This window comes from Lithobates pipiens, unplaced genomic scaffold, assembly GCF_037356315.1.
Source record: "Lithobates pipiens isolate NorthernLeopardFrog02 unplaced genomic scaffold, aLitPip1_a1.2 Scaffold_3, whole genome shotgun sequence".
NCBI lineage: Eukaryota > Metazoa > Chordata > Amphibia > Anura > Ranidae > Lithobates > Lithobates pipiens.
This window is the reverse complement of record NW_027507790.1, coordinates 82,445,405-82,465,457: the sequence shown is the minus strand read 5'-3', so window position 1 is coordinate 82,465,457 and position 20,053 is coordinate 82,445,405. Positions and strand designations below refer to the sequence as shown.

Genomic DNA, 20,053 nt, shown 5'->3' with positions numbered 1-20,053 from the left:
TTCACTTGCCGACTTCTAACTGTAGCTTTACTGCGGACGAGAGTACCAAGATGGCGACGACGGAACGTCACTTCCTTGTGGTCTCTCATCTCCCAGAAGTGACATCTCGCTGGCCGAGACGGACAGACTCCGGCGTAACAGTAACTTCGGGTCTGTCTCGGCCAGAATTCGTGACCCCTGGCGAATCGGCAACCGACTCCCAGGTTGAGAACCACTAATCTAAATGATTCAGAGACGGATTGGGAAAAAGTGCTGTGGTCAGATGAGACCAAAGTTTAGCTCTTTGGCATTAACTCGACTCGCCGTGTTTGGAGAAAGAAAAATGCTGACTATGACCCTAAGAACATCCCTACAGTCAGGCACAGGAGGTGGAAACATTATGCTTTGGGGCTGTTTCTCTGCTAAAGGTACAGGCCGACTTTGCTGCATTGAGGGGCCGATGGACAGCAGAACACTGAAGATGGGTCACGGATAAGTCCTCCAGCATGACAATGACCCAAAACATACCTCCAAGGCAATAAAGGAGTGGTTTAAGAAGAAGCACCTTAAGGTAATGGAGTGGCCTAGCCAGTCTGCAGACCTTAATCCTATAAGAAAATTTATGGAGGAAGCTGAAACTTCAAGTTGCCAAGCGCCAGCTAAGAAAACTTAAGGATTTAGAGAAGATCTGATGAAGAGTGGACCAAAATCCCTCCTGGAAGTGTGCAAACCTTGTAACCAACTACAAGAAATGTCTTACCTCTGTGCTTGCCAACAGTGGTTTCTCCACCAAGTACTAAGTCATGTTTTGAATTTTTTTTTTATAGACAGCTTGTCAGCTGTGAGCTGAGAACTGTGCATAGAATCGGGAAAATGCTACCTACAAATACGCCAGTATGCACAATCCTTCGTAGCAAGCCTTCAGTTCTCCCCCTTAACCGAATTTGAAATTTTTTTTCTAGAGGGCTCGTCCCCTAAAGGTATGATTTCACACACCTACCAGCTCCTGACTATGGACATGTCGCCAACAGGACCTCGACATGCCTATATGCGTAAGTGGGAGCAGGCCCTGGGTGAGGATATACCCTTGAAGACATGGCAGCTCATATGGTCACAGGCCTCCAAGAGCTACATTTGTATGCTCTATAAAGAAAATCAATACAAGATTATACTCCACTGGTACCAAACCCCAGACCTGCTTCACTCCATATATCCCTCTGATTCCCACTGTTGGCGCTGTAGTAAAGAAACATGGATGCTATATCATACCTATTGGACCTGCCCTCTAATCAGCCCCTATTGGCGAACAGTACATTCTTCACGCCACTCCATCTGCATAAATTGTATCAGAATATCTCTGACTAATGCTGGAGATGTGAAAATGCACGTTTTCTGGTCTTACCCAAAACTGACTACTTTCTGGAAATATTACAGACTCCCAATATCTACCTCTTAAAAGATAGCACACCAAACCTTAATTCATTTTTACAAGAGCTGCACATACGTTATCTTTAATTTGCCTGCTTGATTAACAAAAAGAAAGGGTTCCAGGAGATGGAAAGTGAGAGCTTTTTTGCTGAAAACTGCTGGGCTGTAAACGATTTATGAAAATGCTAATGTTCTCGCTGAATGCTGCAGATTCTAATTTTGCCAAGTTCATGCACTATCCTTTGTTGCCATATTAAGTATGAAAATTGTGTGTGAAAAAATGCAAAATGAGCCCTGTTGTATTTTACATCGGCGTAAACCATTCTCCAAGCACTGCACGCAACAAGCAAAAGGAACACCATCTTCGAGATTAACATTTACATTCTACGTTTTACGTATTTCCAACAACTCTGAAGATCAATGTTTGGTTTTTGGCTTTTTTGGAGAAAAGTCTTTCCACCCTCAGGAATCAAATGCCATATAAAAGAGGTACTTGGTTTCCGCATTTAATAACAGAAAGAGACCAAGTCTGGAGAAGTAGAAGCAGCATACACAATGAACACCAGCTGTTGTGCTTATGATGAACCCATCTTAGACATTGCTCTTCCTCCTGTTCTTCTGCTGGAGTTCATTTTGGGACTGGCTGGTAATAGTCTGGGGCTGTGGATGATCTGCTGTGATGTCAAGTCCTGGAAGCCAAATTCTGTATATCTGCTCAGCCTGACTTTGGCAGATGTTGTGGTTGTTTTCTGTGTGCTCTTCCGTGCAGATTATTACCTTCGCTATCAAGACTGGGTGTACGGTGACATTCCCTGCAGACTATTACTCTACATTCTTGCTGCTGCTAGAGCTGCCGGCATGATCTTTTTATCTCTTATTGCTCTAAATCGTTACTGCAAAATCTTGTTTCCTTTTCACAATGTTAATAACCTTACTGTAAGCCAAGCTACTGGTATATGTATTACACTGTGGATATGCATCTTTGTAATACACTCCTATATCTTAACTGGTCCCCGTTTTTTCAAACTGAACAATAGCACACAGTGTGAAAGTTTTACCATTTGCCCACAATCCTCAATTGCTTGGCAGGATGCATTCTATATCTCCCTATCAGGTCTGTCCTTGCTGACTATAACGTACTGCACGGTGTGCATTGCTTTACATTTGAAGGACAATGCTATTGATACAAATGGAAAGATAGGAAGAGCAATGAACTTCATTCTGTTAATTGCTACTGTATTCATTGTCTGTTATCTACCCAGTGCGACAATCAGAATTGTAATATGGGTCTTGAAAGCCATGAAATATGAGGACTGTGCAAACTATAGGGATTTAAACCTTGCATTTTATTTTACTATCTGCCTAACTTACTTTTATAGTATGCTTAATCCCATTTTATATTACTTTTCAAGTCCTTCCTCTCATAATCTACTTACAAGGTTATGGAAAAACAAAGAGATAAAATCAAGTGAAGTGAATTGAAGGGAACACATAAATGTAAGGTAGAAAGTGAAATTGGCAAATGTGTAACATGTATATGTATCATGGTTGTAAACAGCATACATCTATCTTTTTCAATTAAGATAAAACTTATATTTGAAATGTATAAGGGTATTGCAATATTCACACATTTGCTTTCCACCCTACCTTTTACTTTACATTATCAGCCATTTAAGGTAAAGTGAACATTGCTTTGTTTCTTCAAATGTAAATAAAAGGTTGTTTAGGAAAAAAAAAAGACACACATTTTCATTATAAAATACTTTTCTGCAATAACAGTGTCTGATAAAATGCTGTAAAAAGTAATGTAAAAGCTAAACAGTCTGTGCCTCAATGCCTTATGTAATTTGTTTACTTCTCTGCTATTTATTATAGTTTTTACAACAGTTACCAAATGGAATAAAAAGTAAAAAAAAGCAAAAACTCTACATGACAAGGATGTTTTATAGTTCTTCCTTTGTCTACCTTTACGTACTCCTTACTTTTTCCCATTTCAACGGTTATAGTACCAGCTCGCCTAATTATTCTTTACAGAATTCATGGAACTGTGCACAGTCCTTGGTCCAGCCCAGTTGAAGTCTCCCTTTATAATCTTGAACCAGTCTACTATAATTTATTACAGACTTTTAATTAGACATGCTTTAAAATACAATTCCCTTACTAAACCAGCAATGCAAGATCTACAAAGCAGTTTGGGCCACGAGTCCCTTAATGGGTTTTTGCATGAAGGGCATTTTCTTCCTGCAGTTCTCTCTGTTTTGGCAGTGGCTTTCTGTAAGACCGAAATAACCCCCATACCTCTATTAGGGCGAGACACTACTGCAATAGAGAGACAAGAAACACAGTGCCCAAAGCATGTTCCCCTCCATGCCCCAGAGTCTCCCTCCATACGGAACTGCTAACGGAAAGTATTATCCTAGCAGACATCTGCAGGCTCTACCATCACAACAAACAAAACAATCACCCAGTGGAAAGAAAAAAAAAAGGAAAGAGGTGCATCTGCACTTCTCCTACCTGGGCCTGGCCGGGAACCTGGGCGCCTATATGCGCCATTGCTGCCGATGACTCTGTCTCCTCCATCCCGAGTGCCTCAGCAGTTGCCTATGTGTTCCCTAAATGCAGCTCCTCCTGCGTTCCAGCAGCCGGAACCACGTGCTGCTATGCACTGCTGGAAGTCTCCGTCCCCCCCAGAAATGATGTCACCCGCCATCCGGGACTCGGCGCCGACATGCCAAGACCAGGCATAGACGCTCCATCTGAGCACACCTGCGGCCCCCCGAGGCGGAGTACCACCAGTGCAGCCTTACTCCTGTGAGCCGGCGAAATAACGGGCGCTGAAGCAACCCCCCTCTCGTGCGGGAGGGAGCTGGGCTGGTCTCATACAGAAACAACAAAGGTACTGCCAAAACCCTCTCCTTGGAGAGAGCACAGCCCTTCTGGTTCCCCAGCAGTGCCTCCCACACTAAAACTGATGGCATGGTGGAAGCAGCTGATTTTAAAGGGGCATTGTCATGCAGCGTTTCCTGTTCAGAGGTGGAGCTATGCTCTCTCCAAGGTGCTGTCCTGAAAGGCGAAGGGAAAAAAAAAAGGAAAGGGAGAAAAAAAAAAAAAGGGAGAAAAAAAAAAAGGGGAGAAAAAAAAAAGGGGAGAAAAAAAAAAAAAAAAAAAGGGGAGAAAAAAAAAGGGGGAGAAACCTATAATTCTTCTGCCACTTTATAAAACTCTGGTTAGTCCACATCTGGAGTTCTCAGTACAGTTCTTGTCACCAGTCCTCTGAAGAGATGTGCTTGAGCTGGAGAGAGTCCAAAGAAGGGCAACAAAACTAATAAGAGGACTGGAGTACCTCAATTATGAGGAACGACTACAAACACTAAATCTATTCTCGCTGTAGATGAGACGCTTTAGAGGAGACATGACAGCGATCTACAAATATCTCAAAAGGGGATCCCAGCATATGAAAAAAACGATTCAGTCCGAGGGAGTGTAAGTGGACGCAGAGCCACACAATGAGAATGGAGGAGAAACGGTTTAACCTTAAACTGCACAGGGGGTTCTTCACTGTTAGGGCTATAAGGATGTGGAACTCTCTCTCACAATTGGTGGTGGCTGCGGGCAGTATGGATATTTTTAAAAGACTCTTAGATGTACATCTTAAAGGACACAACATATAGGGATGATATGGGAAAGCATTATAGACCCCGATACATATACACCTACACAGGTTGAATTGGATAGACTATTGTCCGTTTTTTAGCCTTACCGACTATGTAAATACTGGTACTTAACATGTAGTCAGTATCTTCAGCAGGAAATAAAATAAGATAATTATCTGTGACAATGCCCAGCTTACAGGAATTTTAACTAAATTCAAAGCATGACATCTGATAGGACTGAGCAGTACTTTTCTTAGCTTACAGAAGGTTATTACAAATTTTTTGCATAGTAGTACATGCTTAGCAGATGGCTGTGATTAATGGCTCAACGAATACAAAACCGATTTTCTATGTTTGGCAAACACCGGTTGGCTGAATTAGCCAATTATTATACCTCTCTTTCACCCATCCTGCCCAGCATTGAGCCGCTCTACCCATGCTGGAGCTGCTAAATGCCTAAAATGAATGGAAAGCGAAGCCTCCTCATAACAGGTGAGGTAGGTGGGTAGACTTGGGAATTCAGGTACTGCATTATAGATCTATGATATAAGAACCATCTGCCAACATCTACCAAAAAAAAATAAAAAATTATATTATATGGCAGCAGTGCTGGATTCTGACATTTGTTGAAATGAACGAGCAAAAAATAAAAATAAAAAAATATTCAGAAGAAAGTTACACACAAAAAAATACAAAACTACAAAAAATAAAAACCATTAGTATTATTTACATATCAAAGTGGAATAAAGAACATGAGCGACTCCTGTAATAAGATTGCGATTTGCAAATTCTAAAATAAGTAGTAAAATTGGGTATTCACTCTGCAGTTTGGATACTGAAGTATCATCAAACAATCCCATCCATTTGAGTAATAAAACTTTCATGGAATTAGGAAATAGGGCAGAGACCAGTTCTTGGGCAGGAGGCAAGTCTGAGATGCGATCAATGTGTTTCCTTTTGAACTCTTCCACCTGCTCACTGATGTGAATATTCTCACTGTGGAAGCGGTCTCCCAGCCAACTGCTGACCTCAAACAGCAGAAGGTTATCATACACAGTGGAGCCCTCACAATGTGAGCCTTCCTTTTTCTGCAAGTGACTGGCAGTTTCTAAAAGTTGCACAATGCTTACAATCATCTTATCCAAGTACCTATGTCCACTAAGTATTTGTTCAACAACATCTATCATTGCCGCAGCTGTCTTCTTTAATTGTTCACTTATATCAACTGCCATTTTGGCACAGGTGACTAATATAGACTGAATTCTCTGCATGAAGAAGTCATTACTCAGTGTTTCCTGTGAATGACATATGCTAGATCCTTCTTCTTTAGTCATGCAGTAGTTGTGTTCTGCTGGAAGACTCAGAGGAAACTTATGTATGTCAAATAATTCTCTAGAAGAACAGCCCGATAACGTTTCATAGCAATTCTCTGTCTGGGTATAAGATGGTATGGCAATTTTTGGGTCTCCAAGATAGTTCTTGAGGTCATAACATTCACTTAGAGGGTCATCTTTGAGATGGGACTTCCATAGCTCCTAGAACAATCAAATAAACCGCATAAGCTGATAAATATAAAACATGTATATGGTAGAAGGGACCCTTGACTGGGTAGAGGCCGTTTGGTTAGAAAAATAATAAAAACCATGACTAAGTGGAGGTTATTAGGTCAGAAAAATTGAGTAAACATTGTTTACATAACTAACTGTTCAAAAATGTAGTTTATTTTATGTACCATTTAAATAAAAACATAGTTTAAAGTTACTCTTACCTCCTATTCTGGTGTTCCACGTCGGCAATCTATGCTCCTCCTCTTTTCCGAGTGCCCCCTCAGCAAGCTGGCAGCTTGCTACAGACACGCACACACGGCATGGCTTGGCCATGTCCCCTGCTCTTTTCTCACAGGTATTGACTGACAGTAGCAGGAAACTATGGCTCCCACTGCTGCATGTGTCTCCTGTGTGAAGAGAGCGATGCTGCATTGAAAAATTACTTTTTTTGGGGGGGGGTAAAGGGTAGGTCCGTGGAACTGATATTGGAAGTTTTTTTTTTTTTTTTTACTTTAACCACTTGCTTACTGGGCACTTGAACACCCCTTCCTGCCCAGGCCAATTTTCAGCTTTCAGCACTCTCACACTTTGAATGACAATTATGTGGTCATGCAACACTGTACCCAAATTAAATTTTTATCATTTTTTTTTTCACACAAATATAGGTTGACTCGCTGATCACAGGGCGTGCAGACGGCGCATTCCCGAGAGGAGGTACATGGATGCCATCCTGGCAATTAAGGCCCGCGCTGTAGCCATCTTTTGGCTATAGCCAGGGCTAGACTATTTTGCACCTTAGGCAAGACCAGCTACTTGCGTTCCCCCCCCCCCCCCAAGAGAGAGAGGGGCACAGCCAGGTGGTGGGAGGGTGGAGCAAGGTGGAGGGATGGAGCCAGATGGACAGGAGAGGGGAGGATGGAGCAACCAGGTGAAGAGGAGAGGGGGGTGCAGCCAGGTGGAGGGAGGATGGAGCCAGGTGAAGAGGAGAGGGGGTGCAGCCAGGTGGAGGGAGGATGGAGCAAGGTGGACAGGAAAGGGGGGGTGCAGCCAGGTGGAGGGAGGATGGAGCCAGGTGGACAGGAGAGGGGGGTGCAGCCAGGTGGGGGGGGAAGGATGGAGCCAGGTGAACAGGAGAGGGGGGGTGCAGCTAGGTGGGGGTGGAGCCAAGTGGACAGGAAAGGGGGTGCAGCCAGATTGAGGGGGGGGTGGAGCAAGGTGGAAAGGAGAGGGGGGTGCAGCCAGGTGGGGGGGAAGGATGGAGCCAGGTGAACAGGAGAGGGGGGTGGAGCCAAGTGGACAGGAGAGGGGGGGAGGATGGAGCCAGGTGGACAGGAGAGGGGGGTAAAGCCAGATGGGGGGCTGCAGCCAGGTGGGGGGATTATGCAGCCAGGTGGACAGGAGGGGGGTGCAGCCAGGTGGGGGGGTGGAGCCAGGAGGACAGTAAAGGGAGGATGGAGCAGCCAAGTGGAGGGAGGATGGAGCCAGGTGGACTGGAGAGGGGGCTGAAGCCAGGTGGGGAGGGAGGATGGAGCAAAGTGGACTGGAGAGGGGAGGGTGCGGCCAGGTGGACTGGAGCGGAAGGTACAGCCAGGTGGACAGGAGGGGGGGGCAGTCAGGTGGGGGGGAAGGATGGAGCCAGGTGGACAGGAGAGGGGGGTGTAGCCAGGTGGCCAGGAGAGGGGAGGATACAGCCAGGTGCATAGGAGAGGGGGTGCAGCCAGGTGGACAGTAGAGGGAAGCGCAGCCAGGTAGAGGGAGGATGGAGCCAGGTGGACAGGAGAGGGGGTGCAGCCAGGTGGAAGCAGGATGGAGCCAGGTGGACAGGAGAAGAAGGTGCAGCCACGTAGGGGGGAGAATGGAGCCAGGTGAATTGGAGAGGGGAGGTGCAGCCAAGTGGGGGGGGATGGAGCCAGGTGGACAGGAAAGTGGACGTGCAGCCAGGTGGAGGGATGGAGCCAGGTGGACTGGAGAGGGGAGGTGCAGCCAAGTGGGGGGAGGATGGAACCAGGTGGACTGGAGAGGGGGTGCAGCCAGGTAGGGGGAGGATGGAGCCAGGTAGACAGGAGAGGGGGGTGCAGCAAGGTGGGGGGAGGATAGAGCCAGGTGGACAGGAGAGGGGGGTGCAGCCAGGTGGGGGGAGGATGGAGCCAGGTGGACAGGAGAGGGGGGTGCAGCCAGGTAGGGGGAGGATGGAGCCAGGTAGACAAGAAAAGGGGGTGCAGCCAGGAAGGGGGAGGATGGAGCCAGGTGGACAGGAGAGGGGGGTGCAGCCAGGTGGGGGGAGGATGGAGCCAGGTGGACAGTAAAGGGGGTTGCAGCCAGGTAGGGGGAGGATGGAGCCAGGTAGACAAGAAAGGGGGGTGCAGCCAGGAAGGGGGAGGATAGAGCCAGGTGGACAGGAGAGGGAAGGTGCAGCCAGATGGAGCCAGGTGGACAGGATAGGGATGTGGTCACATACCAGCGAGAAGGTCCTCCTATGGAAGCCTTCATCCCCAGGGCCCGCGACTCAGCACCAGCAGTCAGCCAGATGGAGCCGCGGAAGCAGCCTACACTCTGCAGCAGCCACCACCTGCCAGAGGGGAACCGATCCTCTGGAGGGGACCCAGTGGCTGTGGCTGCGCCCCTAGGTGACAGTGTGCCCTAAGCGGCTGCCAAGTTTGCCTTGGCTTCAGCGTGGCGGGAGGTGGTTAATTCAGAGAATGCAGGTCAACAAATATTTGCCTTTAGGATCACTTTATGTTTTTAACAGACTGATATTTAAAATGAATATGAAGCATGACAAAATAATACATATATATGGCAATACATAAGAATTAAAACAACAACATAAAGTGGAACTAAAAGCTAAATATATTTTAAAAAAATGCAAACAGGCAGGTTTTTTTATTTCAGTTGAGACATGCAATGTCGTTTCTGCAATAAAGTACACTTACCAATTGAATCCTGTGGGAAATGCTCACTGGGCTTCGCATGTGCAGTTTACATTCTGGTACACTGAAAGTGTGGCAGGATGACTGCACTCCTGTGCATATGTGGAAGTGACAGCATCCCACACCAGCCAGGTTTTAACAGGTGAAGACCGGCACCCAGGAAGATGCCAGCGCTAGCAAGGGACAAAAAGTAACTGTGCCTTTAGTTACGCTTTAAAGTGGATGTAAACCCTCACATATACCCAGTAAAATGAACAGCCTCAGATCTTACACAGAGATGAAACATATCTCCCTATATAAGTTTTACATGCATATCAGCTGTCTTCAGATTGTTATAATCTTTAGAATTCTCACATCGTGTTAGAATCTTTACTTCCTCAATCAGCAGCAGGAGTGGATTCTTGGCATACACCGTGTGACAGCTGATTGAGCTGATTGGAGGAAAGGCACCCCCCCCCACGCTGGCAGAGGCAGGAATAAATGTGCAGAACTGTGCCATGACACGACAAGCTCTCTGCTAATCTATTTATAGCACCCACCCGACAAAATTTCAGGCTGGTTTTATCTAAATTGTCTGAGAACTTGTCAGAGGTTATCATGCTGATAACAGACGAATGAAACAGCAGAAGCTTTGGAGAGAGATAAGTAAACACTGCAGATATGTGCCTAGGTCAAATTTCATGAATAGGGTTTACATCCACTTTAAGTCTCAAAACAATAACAAACTAATTTTAAATAATGGTAATATATATATTCCAGAATCACACTCCAGAATAAATGAAAATCTAAGCAGTAAACCATGGCACTATGATTACTACAGCCAATGGCATGCGTGTCACAATGTATGGAAAATTCCATATATTTGTCATGGGGAATTTTTAATGAAACTGGATTAAAACAAAATGGGATGGAGGTAAATGACACTGTATATAGTCTACACAATTCTATTTAGTAGAAATATTTAACAAAAATAAGCACAACCTAAAACCAAGGAAAGGTGTAATCTGATTGCCTGTTACAGGTTACTGCATCTCCACTGATTTGCATAAGCAAACTAACGGTATTCAAAAGACACAAGACTCAGCTCACAAAAACATAACACATGGTATTTTTCATTACCATGTTTAGAACTGAAAATAGATTTTTCAATGTAATAAAAAGTATTACCACATGAATTGACTGATTTTGTCAAACGTGCCTTATTTTATCCATTTCTGAGGTATATGAAAGTCAATTTATAAGCTTCAGATTGGTGATAACCGAGTTTCAAGGAGATGCCTGTTAAAGCAGAATTAAACTCCACTAAATTATATATATTTTTTTAAATGGGCCCGAGGAGGTTTTTGCCATAATGCACTAGTATGCATAACATATTAGCACACTATGGCGGACTTGCCTGCCAAACAAAGCGAACAGCGCTCTAGCTGGACCCAGGCACTTCCATCTTCTTCTGATTTTCTTTTATGGGTTTGCTCCATTCAACTGCTTGAATGGAGAAGCTTATGATGATGTAAAACAGTGGTTCTCAACCTCAGTCTTCAAGTTCCCCCAACAGACCGTGTTTGCAGGTTTTCCTTCATCATGCACAGGTGCTTTAAACCTTTTACAACCACTTTTTACTACAGGTAAACTTATAATAAGGCTTATCTGTAGCTACCCCGGATATCTCCTAAATCTGATATCTCCTGTATCAGCATGTGCCGTTGCTTCAGTTAGTGTGCCATTACCAGCAGCTCCCATGCGCAAGCATGGGAGTGAAGTCATCACGGCTCCAGCCAATCACAGCGCCGGAACCCGGTTTATTTGTTTTTTGTTAGTGAGTTTACAACCACTTTAAATCGTAGTCAATGGCTTGGTATTCTGGACAGCTATTTTATCTAAGAGAAATTCCCAAAACATGGCCTGTTGGGTGTACCTGAGGAATGAGGTTGAGAACCACTGATGTAAAATAATGAATGGAGTTATAATAAAAGGATCATAGAGGACTGAGCCAATAAACTCATAGATATAAAAGTCAGGAGATACCTGAAGGCTTTCAATGACAGCCAGCTGCTCTTCTCTGTTGTACAAATCAAATGCAACTTTAAATAGTCCCTGAATGCTATAAAACCACAAAGTGTTCAGTCCACTAGGAAGTCTCAACCTCTCAAACCTGAAACCTGGAGAAGACATAAAACATTAATGTATTCAGTAGTTTATAAGATTAATAACTCTGCTGCTGTAACAAACATACAGAAAATGTGTTAAGTGTCTCTCCTATCACTATTGTTTACATTTCCGAAAGTCACTAATGTTCTGCCTTTTCAGAAATGAATTTCTGCAAGAAAAAAGGTGGAAGTGATGCAGAGTGCAGTGTGGGGGTGTTCACCCCTTCATCCTACACAAACCAATACATTACATTGACATAGCAGGCTCAGGAAAGGAGCAGGAGGGCAAATAAGGGCAATTCAGAGATAATGCAAGTGTAAGCAGCCACCATTATGGAGAGAGCCAAGACCCAGACTGTGCTGTGAGAAATAGACACACAACGGAGTGCACAGTAAAAAAAAAAAAAAAAAAAAATAAAAAAAAAAAAGGGCATCTTAAATGATCCTGACACTTCCTGCCACTGCTGGCTGACCAGTCCCTATGATGACGCCTCAGTGTTCCTAGAGGCCGCCTGTGTGAGATCAGATGAGGCTCTTTCCCATTTAGTCTTTAGAGGTTTGAAATCCCCCTATCTTACCACCTCTATGCGCTCAGTTATTAAAGCATGGCATGGCATGGCATGTGGAGCATGGGCCTGCAATGACTTGCCCTGGTCAGTTCTCTCCCCATGTCCAGTTGTGGAGAAACCCAAAATGTATCACACTTCTATGACTATCCTGACCCAGTGGTATGGACTAAATATGGCATTAAGATGTTACAACATATAGTATCCCACGGTTCCCTAATGACCTTTGACGATATTAGAGGGCACTACAACTTACCTAACACAAATTTTTTCAGATATATTCAACTGAGACATGCCTTTTTGTCCCAATTTGAATCGGGCCCTCTCAACCTTGAAACCAGTGACCTAAGTATTACTACCCCGAAGCGACTCTCTAACCAAATCGTTACCCGCTATACATAAAGACCTCTTTCCAGAACCAGTTCAACTAATGCGGCCATGTAAATTGTCTTGGATCTTGATGATTGGGATGATGTTTGGGGGGCCCTTTTATATTAGGGACTGTTTCATACATTATACATTTTTACATAGAGTCTACTTTACTCCGGCTAGGCTGGCTAAGATATATCGGGGCCAATCCTCTCTATGCTGGAGTTGCTCCACGCCAATCGCAAACCTTTTGCAAATTTTTGGGGAGCACCCTACCATTACACCCTTTTGGCAGGAAGTCACAACATGTATTAAATCTGTTGCTTCCATCTCTATCCCCTTCTCAGTCGAGGTTTGTTTAAGCTTGGTTTAACCCCTGGCTACCACAAAAGCTATATGCACTCTATTATTTTATGCTAGTAACTTGATTATCTTGTCCTGGAAAAAAATCCAACATTGGCGGCATGGAAATCTTTGGTGAATAAAGCAGAACCTTTTTACAAAGCCACCTATTTGAGTAGGGGGGTCTTTGTCAAGTCTGAAAAAGGTATGGAGTGGCTGGTTCTCATCCGCAAATACAGTCACTGATTTAGCTTCTGTGCTCTTATTGTTCACTCCTTGTTGCTGTCAAATGACTGTGTGCAATGCATTTCCTGGTTAGAGTGTATTGCTAACTTATTCTATTTCTAATGCTGTTTCCAAATACATGTTTCTCTGGGATGTTGTTTCCTAGTGGTGGAGGATGGGGTAACTTGGGAATTTCTTTGTTCCGTTACTGCGGTTTTAACACTGTTGTGTATAACTGTTAAAATTCGAATAACACGCAATTTCCAAAAAAAAAAAAAAAAATATAAGAAGAACACAGAAAGCAGTGTAGGGTGGTCATAAATGACTTTCCCCTTTTCCATTTTTTCTGTCATTGGCCTTCACTTTTGGACTGTTTACTAACTGTGCGCATAGAGCAGTGGAATGTGAGTACCCAGGATAGATAGTTTGTGCTACAGTCATGTCATCATGGAAACTGGGATAATGTTCACATATTCTGTATACTGTTACCTCATACAGTATATAAAATATATATACATATAAGTGCAGTCTTTTATACAGCAGATATAGCAATACATACTGTGAATTATGAATAATATCAATGTACTACTTGGTGTTAAAAGGATTGAGTCAGCTTATGTTTGGCTAAAATCAATAGGAGGTTGCAATGAAAGTGTAAAACTCCCCTTACTATACTAAATGTTCTACTCTCTGAATTTTCCCACTCAAGAAACAGGTTTGCATTGGCTAATATGTATTCAAAGTAACTGTACCCTTCATAAAATATTTACTAATTTTAATGTGCAAGGAATTTTATGACTGTTACTTTGTATAAAAAGATAAAACATGCATTACCTGGGCTAAAAGTAAGCCTTGCAGCTAAACCTTTCTTTGCAAATTTAGCATGGATTTTGGGATGGTTTTCTGTTCTAACTCCAGTTTGTGAAACAACATCAGCTCCTAGGAAAACAGGAATCATGGTGTTCTGAAACATAAAATAAAATATCAGGCATAAATGAAGTAGCCCCACTTCAGCTGAACAAAATCTGTAATTTCAAAATGCAAGTTAGAATTGTAAATTACAATAATAATTTTATTGTAATTTTAAAGAATTACAGATATAAATTACAATAGTTGTACAATCAAAGATTGATTGTGAAATTTAGAAATGGCAATATGGCGATCAGTGCGATTAAAAATGCATTGATTACTGTGTAAATGTGACTGGCAGTGAAGTGGTTAAGCAGGAGGGGGCGCTGCATGGGTTAAGTGTGTCCTAGGGAGTGATTCTAATTGTAGGGGGGAGGGACTACGTGTGACACGACACTGATGACTGCTCCCGATCACAGGGAGCTGTGATCAGTGTCACTAGGCAGAACGGGTAAATGCTTGTTTACATCAAGTTCACAGGACCTGCGATCACACTCACAGAGCTCACGGCAGGATCGCGCACTGCCAGCGGCACACACGCGACCACACGATGGCAAATTTAAAGGGACGTACCTGTACGTCCATTTGCCTGTCCGTGCCATTCTGCCAATGTAAATGTTCGTGCGGAGGTCGGCAAGCAGTTAAATACGTTTTTTGAATTAATATATGTTTGATTGATTTATTATATATAGCAGATAAATATGAAACCTTGCATATTAAATATTTGTATTCCCTTATTGACCCATTAGGTGGAGCTTTAGGTCTCTTTTTTTTACATTTCCAGACTCTGACTGCTTCTTTGATGATAAAAGCCTTTTATTTATAGATCTTAATAGCTTACAGTTGAACCCTGGGAGTGGAAATATGCTCCCTTGCAGTGGGGCTGCAAGGGTTAAATACTCATTTAGATCTTGAGGGCCACAAAGAGCAGTTTTACTTACCCAATCCTCCTCTCCATCCAGGCTATAGAACTGGTCCTTGCAGACTCTTCTCCCCTATGATTTGGCGGTTGTAGGTCCTTGAAAGTCAGCAATGCATTGCTCATAAACCACTGCTAGAATGTAGGAAGAGACTGCTGACTGCTAGGGAAGTGGAGAATCTGGTAAACTCCACTCCCTGCCCCGCCCAGACCCAAACAAGCAGCTAGTTCTTGTAGAACAGGGGGCAGCCCCACACTACAACGGAGAATGTTTCCTTTCCCCCGGAGATGGGCTTTAAGTTGAAATTTAAAGTTTAAAGTTCACCTTTGGGAGAATGTTACCGAGGCACAACCAAAATTACAAAAATGATTTTATTAATACAAAAAACAAAAAGTACATACATTCAAAATGATCTTCGTACATAATTATCAAAAGTGTATATACATGGATCACCTTCACTGAATACATCAAAGCTGAACTTTCATAGGGTGAATACCAAGTACTGATCCTCGCATTTCACAAGATAAAAACTTGCTTCCTCAGGAGAGATACATATGGATATCTAAAAATAGGGAAAAGGTTGTTTATGAAAAAGAGAAAGGGGGGGGGGGGGGGGTTGAGGACAAAAACAGAAACAGGAACTCTGACTTACAGATCATTGGAGTCATGTTATGAGCCTCCATGAATGTTCAATGGTATAGTAGATTATTTGGATTGGTGAATCTTTCACATAGGAATGGGTAAAAACAGCTGGACACAATCAGCCATTGGTCCACATGGTTTCCCACGCCAGTTGCAGAGAGGAGGGAGGTCAAATACTAACAAAGCAATCCCCTGTGATTTGTAGTAAGGAACCTCCATAGAGAAGGCAGTCCTATGAAAAGCTATCTGTTCTCGAAAATAGTGCCATCCTTACTAGTGAAAAGAGAATGTATAAACAACCACGTGAAAATGGAAATATTGGTAAATGGGAACTATTAGTGCAAGAAAACATTGAAATAAGATACAAAAAGTGGCAATTACATAATGAATATACTATACAATTGAACGTTCGTGGAGGCTTATTACATGACTCCAATAATCTGCAAGTCGGATTTCCTGTTTCCTTCTATTTTTGTCCACCCCCCCTCCCCCTTTTTCCTAAACAACCTCATCTCTATTTCTAAATAGCCATATGCCATCCCCATCAAATCATTCTCTGCAGCTATTACCTTTTGTACCGTCCCCTCCCTTTAGAATGTAAGCTCTACGAGCAGGGTCCTCCTGTACCTTTTGTATTGAACTGTACTGTAATTGTGTTGTCCCCCCTCTACATTGTTGGCGCTATATAAATCATGTATAATAATAATAATGTACCTCTCCTGAGGAGGTAAGTTTTTATCTCGCAAAACGTGTAAAGAATCAGGACATAGTATTCAAAGTTTAGCTTTGATGTATTCATTGATGTTTATCCATGTATAGATCCTTTTGATAATTATGTACCAAGATGTTTTTAAATGTATGTAATTTTTGTTTCAGTATTATTAAAATACCAAATGTATGTAATTTTTGTTTTAGTATTATTAAAATACTTTTTGTAAATTTTATTTGTTGGTTGTGGCTCATTAAAGTCCTGTGGGCAATTCCTGTGTGTATGTACTTTTTGAAATCAGCGGGACTTTGCCCACACTGTCGTGTCATTCATCCACACAGCCCTGTGTGTGAATAAACGACAAGCCCCCACATCCTTTGCGGATGTTGGCTTGCAGTTCGCAATGAACTACCACGGTGCTGCAGAGTACTATGGTAGTTCCTTGATACTTCCTGTCAGTGTATCTGCTGGCCTGTACAGGATGTAGGGGCACACAGATATATCTGCAGGAGACCTGCATGGCACCAGCAATCAGCATAGAAATCCTTCCTGTTAAAAAAAGGCTTTGAATATAACAGGTTTGTCAGGGATCCACAAACTCTAGGTGCCAGGTCACCAAGGCAACTGGAAATTGCGTTTTGGGCTACACTGCAGCAGTGATCTGGATTTCCCCCACCTGCAGATGCGTGGGGTAAGGTCGGGCTGGCTGGTAATTTGAGGCCTGGGCTCCGCGGCCTGCTGGAGCGGGATACACACTCCTTTGTGTGAATCGGGGTCCTCCTCTAGTGGGAAGGGCTGTGATGAGCACGGCTGAGGGCTTCCCTTGCTTGCTCTCACTGCCTGCCCACCTTTGACATCTCCTTCCCAGATTGATAGCTGGGCACTGGGGTTGCGGGCTTGATCTGTTGCTCTTTCCTTTCGGTCGGTGAGTGCCATCTATCAGTGCCAACTCATCAGTGCTCATCTGGGTCCATCAATGCCATGTCTCTAGTAGCCATCAGTGCCACCTCTTCAATGCCCATTTAGTGCCCATTAGTGAAGGAGGAAAATTACCTATTTGCAAAATTTGAGAACAAACAAAAAAAAAAAGTCTTTTTTTTGTTTTACATTTCAGTCTCTTTTCACTTGGCACCAGGTGTGAGAAATTCCTATAGCCCGATGCCCTGGACCTGCAGTTCCAGGCGCCAGGCAGCTGATTTAAAAAACTGGCTCCTAACTTTTTTAGCTGACTCCTAGATTGAAATCAAATTTGTCAAGCCCTGAGGTATGTGAAGTAGGCAACTTCCTTGTTCTACAGCTATAGTAAATGTGCAGACAAACTGAATGTAAATAGGACACTGCTTACACTGGGTTTGGCCCTATAAGAACAGATGTCAAAGCACAGTTAAAAAAAAAAAAAAAAAAAAAAAAAAAAAGGGGCAGACAGGTGGCTATATATGCTAAATTAATTGGTGTCCCTAAATACAAGATCTAATTGGTTTTCAAATCTAACTCAACTAGACCTCAGTGATAACCAGCTTAATATTGCCTGATGAACTGCTCTCCGCCATAATCTCCCAGACTTTAGCCAATTACTCTCTTTGTTTCTCTGTTATATTAAACTTGACAGTATAAGCCACTGTAGGAAACAAGACATGTTTTGTGGTCCCTTCAGCAGATATAAATATTACTATTGAATTGTCCTGAATTACCCTTTTAGTTACTCTAACTTGCCAATCATTCCAATGCAACATATTTATATGATTTTCAAAAAAGGTAAGTGCCCCTCCTATTAAGAGGTAACCCAAAAACACTTAGCTGCCTCTTGGGCCTGCCCAGCCTTTTACATATTACATATAGCAAAGGCTGATAAAACATGGACGACTTTACCTGACAGTGATTCTGCCACTGACAATTTGTCCCAATGGATAACGTCAGAATCGCCAAGAGGCTGCCCATTGGCAGCAGCTACCATTGACAGCTGGTACGGGAACTTCTCCCCATATTGCTGTCACAGGGAGAGAGGGGATTGGTGAGTGGCTGCAGCAGTGGGAACATGTCCGACCCTAAAAATGGGTGGAACAGCTAACATGTTCCCAAAAGGTGAACTTAAAGTGAAGGACCGCCCCCCACTGCAAAAATGAAAAGCCAGCAGCAACAAATACTGCAGTTGCTGACTTTTAATAAGAGGACACTTACCTGTTCTGGAATCCAGCGATGTCGGCACTAAAGCTGATGTTTCCTTTCCACCACCATAGCCAGTAAGGGAACCCGGTAGTGAAGGATTACATCTTCACACCGTGTCCCTACTGCGCATGCGCAAGGCACCCGCTGCGCTCTCCTACTGGCCCGGCGGCGGGGTAAGGAGGAGGGAGCCAATCGATGACTTTAACGGGCGTGGCTGAGACTCCCAAAGTATTTTTTTAAATACTGACTACCAGCTGTTACTTTGGGTTGATTTACTAAGAGCAAATACGCTGTTCACGCTACAAGGAACTTTTCCCTTAGCTTAGCGAATGGGATAAAGCTATGCTGATCTCCATCATCCAATCACATACAAGTAAAAATACAGTTTTTTTTTTTTTGGATGTGATTAGGTATTGTCTGCAAAACCATTTTTCACCACATTTACTAAACTAAGCGAAAATTCCCTATCCAAAGAGAGCAGCCTATTCGCCTCTAGTCAGTCAACCCTGCTCTATGCTACTTGGTGACGTTACATAAAAGGTAGGTATGATAAAAAAAAAAAAAAGTAGTGGAATTATGTATACAAACCTGGTGTGTCTGTCCCTTGTGAAGCATAAAGGAACCTGGAGGGCACAAGTACAGATATCGAAGCCTCCTCTTCCCAGTGTCCCATTCTGAGAACTGTAGACCTCTCACCTCTGCTGCCATCAATCAGCCAAAGGTCTATTCTGGAAATGATAAAACAAACCAGAGACCACTGTGTACTCTTTATTGACATCTGGAGCAGGCACTGTGCTTTAAAAAACAAAGTATTCCGTTTGGAACGGTAAAAAAAAACCCATCAGTGCCTCTATATAGCCAGAAAATACCTACCTCTGCAACACACCACTCTCCTAGAGCAGACGCACTTCCGCCTGTACTGAAGAAACAAGCACGTGTCCGCTGTACACATCCGCCCACAGACAGTGCGGTCACCATTATTGTTGAGGGCACACTACGAATCCGTATGTGGGAGGGCGGAAGGAAAGTATGTGTCGTGTGATCACTGTGTATTTGAGGCGAGTGTATGTGTTCGCCGCTAGGTGGTGCTGTCACGGCGCCGCGAGCCTTCAAATGCTGTCATTTGTTGTTCCAGTGTCAGTACAGCGTGTACCCGCACCGCACAGATGTTCACTTGGCGTGCTAGACGCAGCCTACCTCCACAAGGGAGGAGAGCATCACTGCTGGCAATGCCAGTGTAGTAAATGTTAACTTCAATACAGGGCACTTTCGCACCTTCTTGCCCAAGCTGTAACCTTTTAAATGACAATTGCGTGCTCATGCTACACTGTACCCAAACTACATTTTTATAATTTTGTCCCCACAAATAGAGCTTTATTTTGGTGGTATTTGATCACCTCTGTGGTTTTTATTTATATTGCTAAATGAATAAAAAAAAAGACCGAAAATTAAAAAAAATATATATATTTTTTTTCTTTGGTTTAGTTATACAATTTTGTAAATAAGTACATTTTCTCCTTT

At 43.3% G+C, this 20,053-nt stretch overlaps 2 protein-coding genes across 6 annotated transcripts; one reads left to right on the top strand and one right to left on the bottom strand.

Annotated features, from left to right (window-relative positions):
- The first annotated feature begins 1,645 nt into the window (after positions 1 to 1,645).
- Positions 1,646 to 3,172, top strand: LOC143940489 (hydroxycarboxylic acid receptor 3-like). The gene has a single exon (XM_077461951.1). It carries the CDS (start codon positions 1,963 to 1,965, stop codon positions 2,887 to 2,889), a length of 927 nt encoding a protein of 308 aa, XP_077318077.1. The 5' UTR covers positions 1,646 to 1,962; the 3' UTR covers positions 2,890 to 3,172.
- Positions 3,173 to 5,767: 2,595 nt separating this feature from the next.
- LOC143940488 (uncharacterized) lies at positions 5,768 to 19,527 on the bottom strand. Of its 5 annotated transcripts, none has more exons than XM_077461946.1 (5): positions 19,406 to 19,527; positions 19,121 to 19,260; positions 14,021 to 14,150; positions 11,563 to 11,696; positions 5,768 to 6,595 (listed from the first exon to the last, which is right to left on the bottom strand). In XM_077461946.1, the coding sequence occupies exons 2-5, from the start codon at positions 19,238 to 19,240 to the stop codon at positions 5,783 to 5,785; spliced, it is 1,197 nt and encodes a 398-aa protein (XP_077318072.1). In that variant the 5' UTR covers positions 19,241 to 19,260; positions 19,406 to 19,527; the 3' UTR covers positions 5,768 to 5,782. The 5 variants fall into 5 exon arrangements, 4 of the variants coding, with proteins under 4 accessions (XP_077318072.1, XP_077318074.1, XP_077318073.1 ...); XM_077461948.1 differs by having other exon boundaries at positions 19,121 to 19,289; positions 19,406 to 19,485; XM_077461947.1 differs by having other exon boundaries at positions 19,121 to 19,327; positions 19,406 to 19,449.
- Positions 19,528 to 20,053: the final 526 nt, after the last annotated feature.